The sequence below is a fragment of the Diuraphis noxia genome, unplaced genomic scaffold, assembly GCF_037042655.1.
Source record: "Diuraphis noxia isolate RWA-SAM2 unplaced genomic scaffold, SU_Dnox_SAM2 contig0004, whole genome shotgun sequence".
Taxonomy (NCBI): Eukaryota; Metazoa; Arthropoda; class Insecta; order Hemiptera; family Aphididae; genus Diuraphis; species Diuraphis noxia.
Window position 1 is genome coordinate 69,341,832 of NW_028301714.1, and position 12,656 is coordinate 69,354,487.

General features: G+C 36.8%; 2 protein-coding genes across 2 annotated transcripts; one reads left to right on the top strand and one right to left on the bottom strand.

The window, feature by feature from the left end:
• Positions 1-580: 580 nt before the first annotated feature.
• LOC149056419 (uncharacterized) lies at positions 581-6,183 on the bottom strand. The gene is made up of 2 exons (XM_089227076.1): positions 6,178-6,183; positions 581-4,295 (listed from the first exon to the last, which is right to left on the bottom strand). The coding sequence occupies exons 1-2, from the start codon at positions 6,181-6,183 to the stop codon at positions 2,139-2,141; spliced, it is 2,163 nt and encodes a 720-aa protein (XP_089083202.1). The 3' UTR covers positions 581-2,138.
• Positions 4,287-7,853, top strand: LOC149056420 (uncharacterized). The gene is made up of 3 exons (XM_089225602.1): positions 4,287-6,666; positions 6,749-6,980; positions 7,247-7,853. Exons 1-3 carry the CDS (start codon positions 6,403-6,405, stop codon positions 7,357-7,359), a joined length of 609 nt encoding a protein of 202 aa, XP_089081728.1. The 5' UTR covers positions 4,287-6,402; the 3' UTR covers positions 7,360-7,853.
• The last annotated feature ends 4,803 nt before the right edge of the window (positions 7,854-12,656 follow it).

Genomic DNA, 12,656 nt, shown 5'->3' on the forward strand with positions numbered 1-12,656 from the left:
ATTTTAAAATACCTTTCAAGATTTCAATTTTCAACGTGTTTTCGCCGTTTTTGCAGAGACACTCATCATGGGAAATAGGTTTCCTATCGAAAAACTTGATTTTTTCACGTCCAAATACCATATAATATATATGAGGTATTAATGTATTATAGTTTATAATAATACATTAGTTGAAACATGGAAATTGACACCAAACTTGCAGTTTGCCTCTTTACGTATAGCATTTCAGATCATACTTTTCGTTTTTTACAGTATTATTACAATAATATACGCAAAAAAATTATAAACGGAACATAATTTGTCGGGGCCGGAAGCATATAATGCTAATATGCGCACTCCGGACACCTTTGTTGCTCACCACTAACACCTAGGCAATAAAAATATGGAGGACTAGCTGGGTGTGTGGCGATGTAATAGCTCGAACAGCAGTGGTCGGGAACGCCGGGCAAATACTGTCGAGCTATGTAGTGCGTGTTATGGATTGCGTGTATTTGTGTATGAATGTGAGTATGTATGCAGATGTGTGTATAATAAAACAAATAATAATAAAATGGTAACAAGGTTTTTGGTAATAGTTGCTGTGGCTGTATAATACACAATAATAATAATACAATATATATAATAAATCACCGCAATACAAATGTATAAAAATATAATATTAATAAATCACAGCCCTTATGGCTAAGTAATACAAATATAATAAATTGGCCCTTCTGTCCCAACAGAGTAAGAGTAAATGCTCGGCCCTTATGGCGCGAACCAAATCAAATAATGATAAGCACAGCTATCAGAGCTGATGCTCGTGTAAAAATAATTAAGATAAATATTACTTAACGTGCGGCCCTTCTGGCTTAACAATTAAATAAGTATAATAAAAACAATAATATATATATATATATATATATATATATATGGCCCTTATGGCATAACAGAATACAGGGTTATAATATAAATGCTCAGCTCTTATGGCTAGGCAGATAAAAGTGTATAATATAAAATAATGTGTGGCCCTTATGACCAAACAAAATGTAAATACAAATAATAATATACGGCCCTTATGGCACGACAGAGTATCAATAATAATATATGGCCCTTGTGGCACGATAGAATCTAAATAATAATATATACCTACGGCCCTTATGGCAAGAAAAATAAAATATGTATACAACAAAAATATAATAATAAAATAACTCACAAGGTGTTGGTGAACTGCTGGCCAGCCGCTGCCTAAAAATACAATAAAAAAAAAAACACAACAAGATACAGTGATATAAATTAGGAACATACAAGTTTCAATTACTATAATAATAAGCCCTTCTGGCACTTGTGACAATAAAATAAAGAAAATACAACAAGATTTACCACTATTGTGGAAAAAGAATATAAAATTATATGTGTGTGTGTGTGTGTGTGTGTGTGTGTGTGTGTGTGTGTGTGTGTGTGTGTGTGTGTGTGTGTGTGTGTGTGTGTGTGCGTGTGTGTGTGCGTTTACATTTAGTACGTAGCGAGATCCATCGTATGGAAATGGAGCAGCGTTACGAGATCATTTTTCGTTATGAGATCCAATATGCCGGATCCCGTAACGTTTTCATTAATATAGACTCTAATACTCATATAATGCAAAGTTTATCAAAAACTGCCCGGATCTCGGAAAGTAAGGAAAATAAGAAATTAGTGTGTATGTAGTACGGATGTGTTCAACGCAGAATGCGCCACTATCGATTGTGTGAGAATAAAATGTTTAAATGTTTACACATTATTGTAGTTAATAACGCCTTTTGTGAGATACTGTAGTACCTAACCTAACCTTTGCCACCCGCACTATCTTATCTGTGCCCGGATACACCTCGATTACTCTACCTAAAGGCCAAGTAAGAGGGGGGGTGTCGCTAATTTTTATACTACCACCATATTACCGACTTCGACGTTGTTGCTATCTTTGGTCCACTTTCCACGAACTTGGAGAGTATTTAAATATTCCTGGGACCAACGTCGCCAAAAGAACTGGGAGGCCTGCTGGAGGAGCTTCCAGCGAGTCTGCAGTCCCGTTTGCGTACTGGTAATCACAGGTTCCGGAATCGACATCAGAGGACGACCAACCAAGAAATGACCGGGACCTTCTGCGAGAGTCATATGACCTAGGCTCTCGTAATCGAGCATATGAACTGGCGATATGCATTATAAAGCACTTCATCGGCAGACAGTTTCCTCTCCAGCTGCAGGAATCTGTTTAGCGCCACTTGTCGTGAACCTGGAAAATCTTCAACTGGACGGCCGGTGCGGAAGGGAAGAGGTACCGCGAACCGACCTCGAGCATCCATGCGCATCTCCGAACTGAACAGTTCTTCGCACAATCCGTCTTCGGTGAACTGAGGCGGAGCAGCTTCAGGTTCTTCCGACTTCCAAAACCTTTCCATGATGGATTCCATGGACGATACCAGCGACACCAACATGGCTTGTGCGCTAATTTCTGGGTGCTCCTGAACCGGACCAATTAGCACCCAACCAAATACTGAACTGTAAACGGTAGGGAAACCTGGACCCAGCGAGCTGCACTTGTTCAACCAGACTTGGGGAAATATATCCGCGCCAATGAGCATCTCAACTGGAGCTGGTTCATCGAAGCTTGGATCGGCCAATATCAGATGGCTGCATTTGGCACGTACCTGAACTGGCAGTTGTCGAGCTGGCATATCTGACGTGATATTAGAGAATACCCAAGGCTTGACCTTGATCGCTGGCGTTGGTTCATCCCTTGGCTGGATCGTCAGCTGAACAATACCCTGCACATCCGGAACCTTCTGGCCGGAAAGACCAGTCACAGGTACTGTCCATCGCGAGGGCTGTAATCCCAATCGGTTACAGCAAGCCGATGTGATTGCACTGATCTGCGATGCCGAATCGATCAGAGCACGCACGGTCTGGCAACTGCCAATTGTATCTCGTACATGTACCAAAGCGGTCCCGAGCAAGACAGTTGGAGCTTGTTGGCGGCCTAACATGGCGGCCGGAGGAACGGATTTCGACGGTTTCTGGTCTCGATGTAGTAGCGCATGATGGCGCCTCTTGCATATGGAGCACGAAGAGGAACACTTAAACGACATATGACCGTGAATCAAACAGACCATGTAAAGGCGATGCGTGCACACCACCTTGTAGCGCTCATCGACCGAGCAAGCCTTAAATTTCGCGCAATCAGCTAGCTGGTGAGCACCGGAGCAAACGTAACACGACCCCGAGGTAGATTTGGTCGAGGAATGTTTGGACGTCGATGGTTTGGACGTTGATACTAATGCGGTCTTCGATTCCCGGCGAAAACCAGTTTTCTTGAGGTTGGCCGACTTAGAGGAGCTTCCTGCCGGTTGTACACCTGCATTTTCAAGAACATGGATTCTCGATTTAACGAACTTGATCGCGCTCTGGATCGACGGATATTCTTCATTGTTTTCAGCCTCGAAAAGACGCCTCGAGAATGTAGGTAGACACCTAGCAGCCAATGAAAATAACAGAAACGACGCTAGATCCGGGATCTGGAGCGTCTCCAGGATCGTGATGTTTTCATCGAATACCGACATAAATGTCTGCAGAGCTGCAAGATTTTCGGAATTCGCGGCGGGAGCGGCTATTAACTTTTCAATTATTGACGATGCTAACCTGCGCGGCTTATCGTAGCGTTCGATCAATGCGTCCCAGGCAAGAGTAAAAGACTCATTCGATATCGAAAATCCCTTGATGACTTCTTGCGGATCAGCTTGTAGACACCCCACGAGGTAATAAAACTTGGTAACGTTCGGGATCTTATCGTTGTTAGCCACCAAATTGACGAACATGTCCCTAAAGGCTGACCAGTTCTGGCATTCACCATCAAAAGTAGGCAGGGGAATTTCAGGCAACCTCATAGGTGCCACAGCCAACGGAGGGTAGGGTGCTGGGCAACCCTTGGACGACCCCTCAGCAGAAGAACTTGCTTGGTCAATTATACCACCATACGGTACTTGTTGAACCGTACCGACGCTAAAAATTGGAGTTGGTTGAGATGCCTTGTACAAGGCCTTAGCTTCTACCACCAAAGCACGAATCTCAGTTTCCAAGTTCACAGAAAACTCCTCCAACAAATCCGATTCGGTAAGTATGTCTAGAAGATTATTGTTCTCAGCAACAAAGCTGGCCCACAAGCCATCAATATCGACGATAGCCACAGCTAATTGAGCTCTACTAGCTTCATCAGTAGCTGAGCTTGTGGCCAATATGTGTGTCTGGCGAATTCGAGCGATGACTAGAGCGAGAGCAAATTGCTAGATGAAGCCAATATCACTTCAAGGGTATGATCAAAATTAAATTCAAACAATAAAATTACTAATACTGGTATCACACATTACAAACGTTGATCAACGATGCCGAAAAACCAATGAACAAATACATAAATACCGAATGAGCACTATAAAAAGACCATGAACGAGTCAAATAATAAAGTATAAACAATCATTGACTATGATGCAGGCAATAACTAAGCAAACGGCAAAATACTCACTAACTCACAAACAATATCATAACTATTAACAGTTAAAACTAGTCCAAACAACAGGGGAACGCCTAATTAATTCAAACTTGAACAGAACTCAGGTGTATCCAGGCGGCGCAGTACTAAATATAACATTAAAATTAATTATACTAACTATGAACAAGTTAGACAACCAGTTATGCACTATAAAACCCCCATTTGAGCAACCTAGAGTGGATAATATAGAACAAATAATCAAATAATAATATATTGTGTAATAGTACAATACCTGCTCCTTGGCACGACCCACGACGCACACCTAAATATTAAACTATGTAATAATGCAATTTAAAGCTACTGCACTAAGGGTGAGTGATAAGGACTGTTAAAACTCAGATGTCAATAGCATGACAACAAAATAATCATAATAAACCACCCAATTAAATAGTATAACCAATGAGGTAGGTGCTAACTAGACCAGCAACTAGTGAACAACCTATACATAATACAATAAATAAAACAATAAATAATTTAACCCAGAGAGCACCGTTTAATAAATATGTAATATTTAAAGTAAATTCAAATTAAATAACGTTACTACAGCAGTAAACGCTTGAGCACGAATGCAGTAAACAAAACTCAACACTAAATAATAAATCTGACTTATATTATTAGCAGTAAATAAAACAATTAATTAGTGACTGAACAGTCGGTTGAGTTAATTACTGTCTTCTTGCTGAACAGTACCTACTATCGATAGGAATGAGGAGAAGGATAAATAAATGTACACACCTTATACTCATACGCCAAAACCAAAAACAAAATGCATTACTCACGCGAATCCAGAGTACCAGATGTTGATGGACCAACCAACCACGCTCTGCTACCAAAATGTTGACCCGGCGATCCTTAAAACCAGATATCGCCTGGTACGCGGTTCTCAGGACGGTTGTGAAGTAAGGCAATTTATAAAGCAATTAAATAATAACAAGTTTTTCTGACTATCAGGAGCATGTATTGTTCCACATGAGCATTAGGTAATTAATTATGAAACAATATTACAATAATAATACAGGGGGGAAATGGGGATCACCGACTGAGCTGCCTCCCTGGCTGGTGTCTTGAGCTGATGGACTGTAGATGCTGAGCTGCTGAACTGTACCACGGGTGCGAGCGGATGCCCCGTTGTGTCGTGGAGCAATGAGCGGTCAACTACGCACGTGGACGCGACGTATTTAAGAGTAGGTAAAACTACACGGAGCTGATTATTACGAGCTTAAAGATTCACAAACGAATCACAGACTGGACGACGACAGTCAATTGGATGAGCAACACGAGCTGAGCGACCGAACAGCCTCGATGTTCGAAAAAACTATAGAACACGTTTTCCGGAGTACTTCCAAGCGGGAAAAGATGGCTGACGGGCGAGCGAGTAGAGCGAACGCAAACACGAAGCTGTGTGGTAGTGATGGGCGATTTAAATCGATGTTTTAAAAAATCGATTTTTTGTAGTCGATTTTTCGATTTTTTGAATCGATTCACTAGGGCGATTTTATTACTGAATCGATTTTTTTATTTTCCAGGGAATTTTTCCCTCTTGGGGTAAACACTGTTGGACACATGTTCCCCCCGACCAACACCTACCAATTATCCTACCAATTTTCTGTTTTGTTTACTTGCATGTTGCATCACATCACATCATACTATCACAGACTCACAGTTCTAACCGCCTTTGCGTTTGCGTCGTTTGTGATCTTAGTACTTCGTTAATTTTATTGTGTATCGCGTTTTTACTCCGTGACGGCGTGACTCCGTCCGTAACCGTAAGTGTGAAAACCTCGTGGTCACCGACTCACCGTGTTTAAATTGTTTAAAATCTTTATTTTATCTCTACAATTACAATGTCTGTAATGTGGAAGTTTTTTGATAAATTAGAAAACGGTGCTTCGGGTTCATGTAAATTGTGTAATGCTGTAGTAAAAACATGTGGTAATACTACAAACCTTAAACAGCATCTCAAACGAAAACACCCAAGTGTCCCAAGTTTTAATTTGCCAGCAAAATCTGGGAAATCTTCAAAGTCGTTAAACACTCATGGTCGTGAGTTGGAAGTGGAAGAAAATGAAGATGATCCTCAAATTAGTCAAATTGTTCATCAATCCATGGTAATTTTTATAATTTAATTATTGACATGTCAATATTTAAATAAACGTATACACATGTTTATGATTTAATTTTTTATTATAGACTCAGTTTGGCACACAATCAACGTTGGATGATACAATAATCACATCACGAACACGACCATCGTCTCAAATGTCTCACTCTCAATGTTCAGAATCTGACTCTGTGATATCGAAGAGCAGTGAATCCGTTTCCTCGATATCAAATTTCACTTCGATTAGTGGAGCATCCTCAAGTACAAGATTTACACAACCTACAATTGATCAAGCAATCAACGAATTCAGATCTTTTGGAAGTTAGTAATATTTAAATATTTAAAAAAAAAATAAAACAATTTTTTAGCTAGGTACCTATATGATTTATTTTATTAGGTTAATATTTTTTTTTACAAATGTTGAAAAAGTTTAAAATAATTTTACAAAAATTAATTTAAAATTTAAAAACTCTTTATTATCAAAATATAGACTTTCATTTGCTAGTGTTGATGTTAACCATTTTAAAAAACATAATTATTTTTCATTCATTCTAATTATTAAAATATTAAAAAAATTTAATTTTTAGGAGGTGGTGTCAAGTCAATTTCAGTTACAAATGCATTAGTCTATATGTTTTTTAAGGACAACATTGTTGCGAACCAGTTATGGAGCTCGGTTGACAAGGGTCGAATCAAATGAATTTAACACAGTAGTCAATTTAAATATTATTATAGATTTATTGACAGATTAGTATTTTTAACAAGTTTATTCTAAACACTCAGAGTAATGTACAACTTAAGACAAATATCTCTAGCATGAATACTGTCAACTAGTCGTCACGCAGAAATAGTGTGTTGAGATCGCCCTACGAGCGTCTTTATATAGGAAAGACAACAGTCAGAATGCATTGTCTTTCTACAAGGTCCCACTTGAGTATTCGCAGTGGGCTTTTCGATATACTTTTAGAAACTAACTTTTCCTTGTGTTCATTACGTGATACATTTGTACATGTACAACACGTACATCCTGTGAATACTTTCTAAACAATATATGTGTGGTCTCAGACCTTGTAGCCATTGCAACACCTCCCCCACAAAACGAGGGCTTATGCTAAATAAGACCTCTAACTGTTGTCTTACGACTAATATTCGGTATCCATACTGTACAAATATTTTTTTTTTTTATTACTCTGGTGGTACAATTATTTCTTATGCTATGTTAGTATAGTATTATCATTTTTTTTTTTTTTTTTTTTTTTTTTTTTTTTTTTTTTTTTTTTTACAATTACATATATATATTCGTACAGCGAAATTCATTATTAATAAATATTACAAAAAATTTTTTTTTTTTTTTTTTTATTACATGTATTAAAATAGTAAGTTATTATTAAACCTAATATTATACTTAATATAATGATTATTTTTGTATGCATACCACTCGTCGTTTCTAATATGTTCCTATCTTTTTCCTCTTGGACTGCGCTTTCCAACTCCTCGATTGTCTTGGAGAAATCGCTAATGTCGTTTAACTTGACTACTGGATGTTGGTGGGTAAGTAAACTGTCGAGCTTAGCACTGGGTAGTAACGGAATTTTAGCACTAGTTGGTATGTTCACCGGAGGAATGAAGTCGAGATACTGAATAGACTTCAGATGCCGGTTAGGTGTTAATACTACCTGCGGTGTGTGTGCCTTGCAATGTTCGTCTAAAGTTATTATACCCACACCCCTTAATTGTATATTCTTAGCGTTATCCCACCGATCGCAAGTGACAGCTACATTGTCTAACGTGTTTATTATATAAATCCACTTATTATGATATTTTAACTTATGGTAGACGCTACGCGATAATTCTAAGTATTTTATTGCACAGGTTGACGGTACCACCGTTGGTTTCATGAATAATTCAATTTCACAAGGTAGTCCCGCGGATCCTATACGTAATGGTTGGGTTTCGGGGCACATAGTTATGCTTGCTAGTTCTTTACATTTCATTAAATGTGTTACGGAAATCGTTAGATAGTATTCGTGTGTTTTTGAAATGGCCATGTATTCGAATTCGGGTGTGAGATGCATATATAGTTTTTCCCTTCGTACTGGTAGTGGTATTATGTGGTATAGTGTCAGCTCTACTGGATTTAGTAATGGAATTATTAACTCGAATACGAGAGTTCCGTTCATATACACTATAGCCAATTTTGATGTTTTACTTAATTCATATAGTGATATAGAGTTTACATTGAATGGTAATTTTAACTGCCCGGGCAGACTTATTAGTATGTCCCGCAGTTGCATCCTTAGTTCTCTTGTGGTTATTATACCTGAATGTATTATACCATTCTGTGCTGCAGATATTATTTCACCTACCATGTCCGTTTCGAATACTAATTGTTGGAGTAACAATAACAATGTTGTTATTAAATTCGTTATTGTCGTCCGTATTTCTAACATATCTACCTGATACCATACACGTCTTAAACTGGTTTCAAGATTGTTACACGTTATATTTAAGCTTTTTATTTGGATTTCCATTCCTTGTGCGTCTTTAAATGCACTATTGGTTAATTTTAATATGCTAGTTTGTTTATCAACTATTTTTAACATGCCTACTCTACTATTTTGAAGCTCCCTTATTTGCGTATTATACATTTCCCCATCCTCGTCGTCTAACGTTCCGAATAACGTTTTCTGTATATGTCCTACCATATTAATTAGTCCCCTTTTTTCGCGTTTATTTATTTCTTCCACGTCTATGGACTGTAACATGTTGGACCTTTTTCTATTAATTTCTTGTAACAATGACGCGGAGGTTAATGCAAAGTTACCGCACGTAGTATTAAATATTTCAGGATGCTCCTTTTGTAGATTTTCGCATATGTTAACTGTTTTGTTATAAAAATTAATGGTTTCTACATGCCTATTATTATAATTATCTAAATTAATATATATTAATAATTTCCAATCCGAATTGGTTAACCTTAGTGAACCTCGATTCTCGAAGTAGATCCCACTCTCGTGCGGAATCGTTGAAACATTATATGACGAATTTTGCGATTGAACGGCTTGGAAAGCTCCTATCACTATTATAAACCTATAATTAAATTATATTAATGTACAGTAAACTAATTATTATTATTCTTTAAATAATTTAACATGATTTTTATGCAGAGTAGCTATTCGTTTTTCCTTTTGTATTTTTACATTATAGTCTAATACTTTTATTACCGGATACGGTCCCACCCATATTGGTGTCAGCTTATGCTTTCTAGCATGGTCAAGTATTAATACGCTATCTCCTACATGTATATTCTGTTCATTCTGTCCTTTATCATAGTATTCTTTTGTTTTATGTTTCGTCTTTATAAGCAGTTCTCTTGCAAGTTCATGTGCTGCTTGCATTTTTTGTTTCATTTCATATGCATAATTATCATATGTATAACAAGGTTCGATTCGCCTTTGCAAGGGTGATGGTAATTCTACGGGGTTTCCATATAATAATTCGTATGGTTGGAAGTTGGTACTTTCATGTACAGCTGAATTATATGCAAATGTTACAAATGGCAGGTGCTCGCACCAATTTTGTGCGTGCTTATCTATTGTATGCCTAAGCATTTCTTTTATTACCTTATGAGCCCGTTCGAGAGCCCCGTTTGTTTGTGGTCGATATACACTAGACATCATTTTATTAATCTTAAGAATTTTACATACTTCCGTGAATATTTCACCTACAAATTCGGGACCGTTATCAGTTAATATATTCATAGGTATCCCATGAATACATACGAAATTAGTAACAAATGCCTTAGCCATTGTGTTAGCTGTATGGTCCTCTAAAGGTATTGTTAATAAGAATTTTGTTAGGTCATCTTGAATAGTTAATATATAAGAGTTATTCCTATAAGATGTGGGTAGTTTACCTACTATGTCTAGAAATATCTTTTGAAAAGGTTTTGTCGATGTCGTAGTGATTGCCATTGGTAATTTAATATTTTTAGAATTTTTATTCTTTTGACATGATTCGCATTTTTCTATATACTGTCGTACGTCCTTCCTCATTCCCTTCCATTGTATTTGTGTTCGTATTCTTTTTAACGTTTTTGTCATACCTAAATGACCTCCCAGAAGTGAATCGTGATATAACTTAATTACATCTATTTTGTCCTGGCTACTCATTACAGTTTCAGAATATATTAAAACGTTTATAGGTGTACTTTTAAATATGTATCTATACATGGCTCTTACTTGTGCCCAATTTAATTTATCTTTCGTATAATTTATTTCATTTTTAAGTATTGTCAGTTTATTTATCCGATTACTTTCACAAAACTGTCTTAGCTTTATTAACGTGTTATATATATTTTCGTAAGTAGGTACGTCGCTATCATTTTCCTTAGTTACTAAACAAATTAATTTGTCTTTTTCTATATACGCTATATCCCCGATAATGGTATTAATATTAGTTAGGTCAACCTCTCTAGTTATGGTTTGGATTAATTCGTTAGTTATTATTTTATCCTTAGGTATATCTATCACTACTATTGAATCCCTAGGTGCATTTGCTATTTGTCCACTTATTTCTTTTATTCGAGTATTTATAATTATTTTAGAATTAAACTGTTCCCAAAATTTATCGTATGTGGTTGTAGTTTCAATTAAGTTAATTTCTTTTATTCTACTTAATGCATCCGCATTTAAATTAGTTTTACCACTTTTATATTGAATTTCATAATCGAACTCGTCTAACTTTATTCGCCATCGAAGTAGTCTACTGCCTGGGTCCTTGACACTAAATAACCATGTTAATGGCTTATGGTCGGTTATGATTGTAAAATTTCGTCCATAAACGTATGGTCGGAATTGTTTAACACCAAACATAATAGCTACTAGTTCTTTTTCGGTTGTTGAATAATTTATTTCAGCTTTATTGAGTGTACGTGATGCGTAAGCGATAGGTAAGTCGGCCGGTATAACACCTTGGCTGAGAACACATCCTACCGCGTAATTACTAGCGTCGCACGTAATAATAAATGGTTTTTCGAAATCCGGATATTGCAATAGTGGTTCGTTACATAGTATACTTTTTAATTTTTCAAAAGCCTCTTGACACTCCGGTGTCCATATAAATTCTATTCCCTTTCTTAATAGATTTGTTATTGGTTTAGCGATTTTTCCATAGTCAGGTACAAAGTTTCTATAGTAACCTGTTAATCCGAGAAACGATTTTATTTCTTTTACCGTTGTGGGTGTAGGGAATGTTTTAACACTTTTAATTTTTCGTTCGTCGGGTTGTACACCTTTTTCTGTTAATTTATGTCCCAAATAGATTACTTCCTTTCTTAAAAATTCACATTTTATAGGTTGTAATTTTAAATTATGTGTACGTAATCGAGAAAACACCTCTCTAATTCGTTTGTCATGCTCACGTAAATCAGCGGAAAAAATTATAATGTCATCCAAATATACTAAACATTTTAAACCGATTAAATTACAAAGTACATTATTCATTAATCGTTGAAATGTGGGAGGACTGTTTTTTAATCCCATGGGTAACTTAGTATATTGCCAATGCCCTATGTCACTACTAAAGGCTGTTTTAACCCGTGACTCTTTATTTAACGAAATTTGATGAAAACCTTGAGCAAGGTCGAGTATAGAAAAGTATTTAGACCTACCTAGTCGATCTAATACGTCTTGTATTTGTGGTAATGGCATTTTGTCACCTACTGTAATATTATTTAATTTTCGAAAATCCACTACTAAACGAAATTTAGGTTTTCCTGATACGTCTATTTTTTTCGGAACTAAAAGTATAGGACTATTCCATGGACTACTGCTTGGTTCTATTATACCGTCGCTTTCCATTTGTTTTATTTGTTTTGTTATTTCGTCCCTTTGGCTATGTGGTAACCTATACTGTCTCTGATATATGGGAGGTTCTCCCCCCGGAGTTCTTATCTCATGCTCTATGGACGTTGTATAAGTTAACTTATCCCCTTCT

Coding starts and splice junctions, on each gene's coding strand:
- LOC149056420 (XM_089225602.1), top strand. CDS start 6,403: ATGTCTGTAATGTGGAAGTTTTTTGATAAATTAGAAAACGGTGCTTCG. Junction 6,667..6,748: donor AAATTGTTCATCAATCCATG/GTAATTTTTATA, acceptor TTTTTATTATAG/ACTCAGTTTGGCACACAATC. Junction 6,981..7,246: donor CGAATTCAGATCTTTTGGAA/GTTAGTAATATT, acceptor TTTAATTTTTAG/GAGGTGGTGTCAAGTCAATT.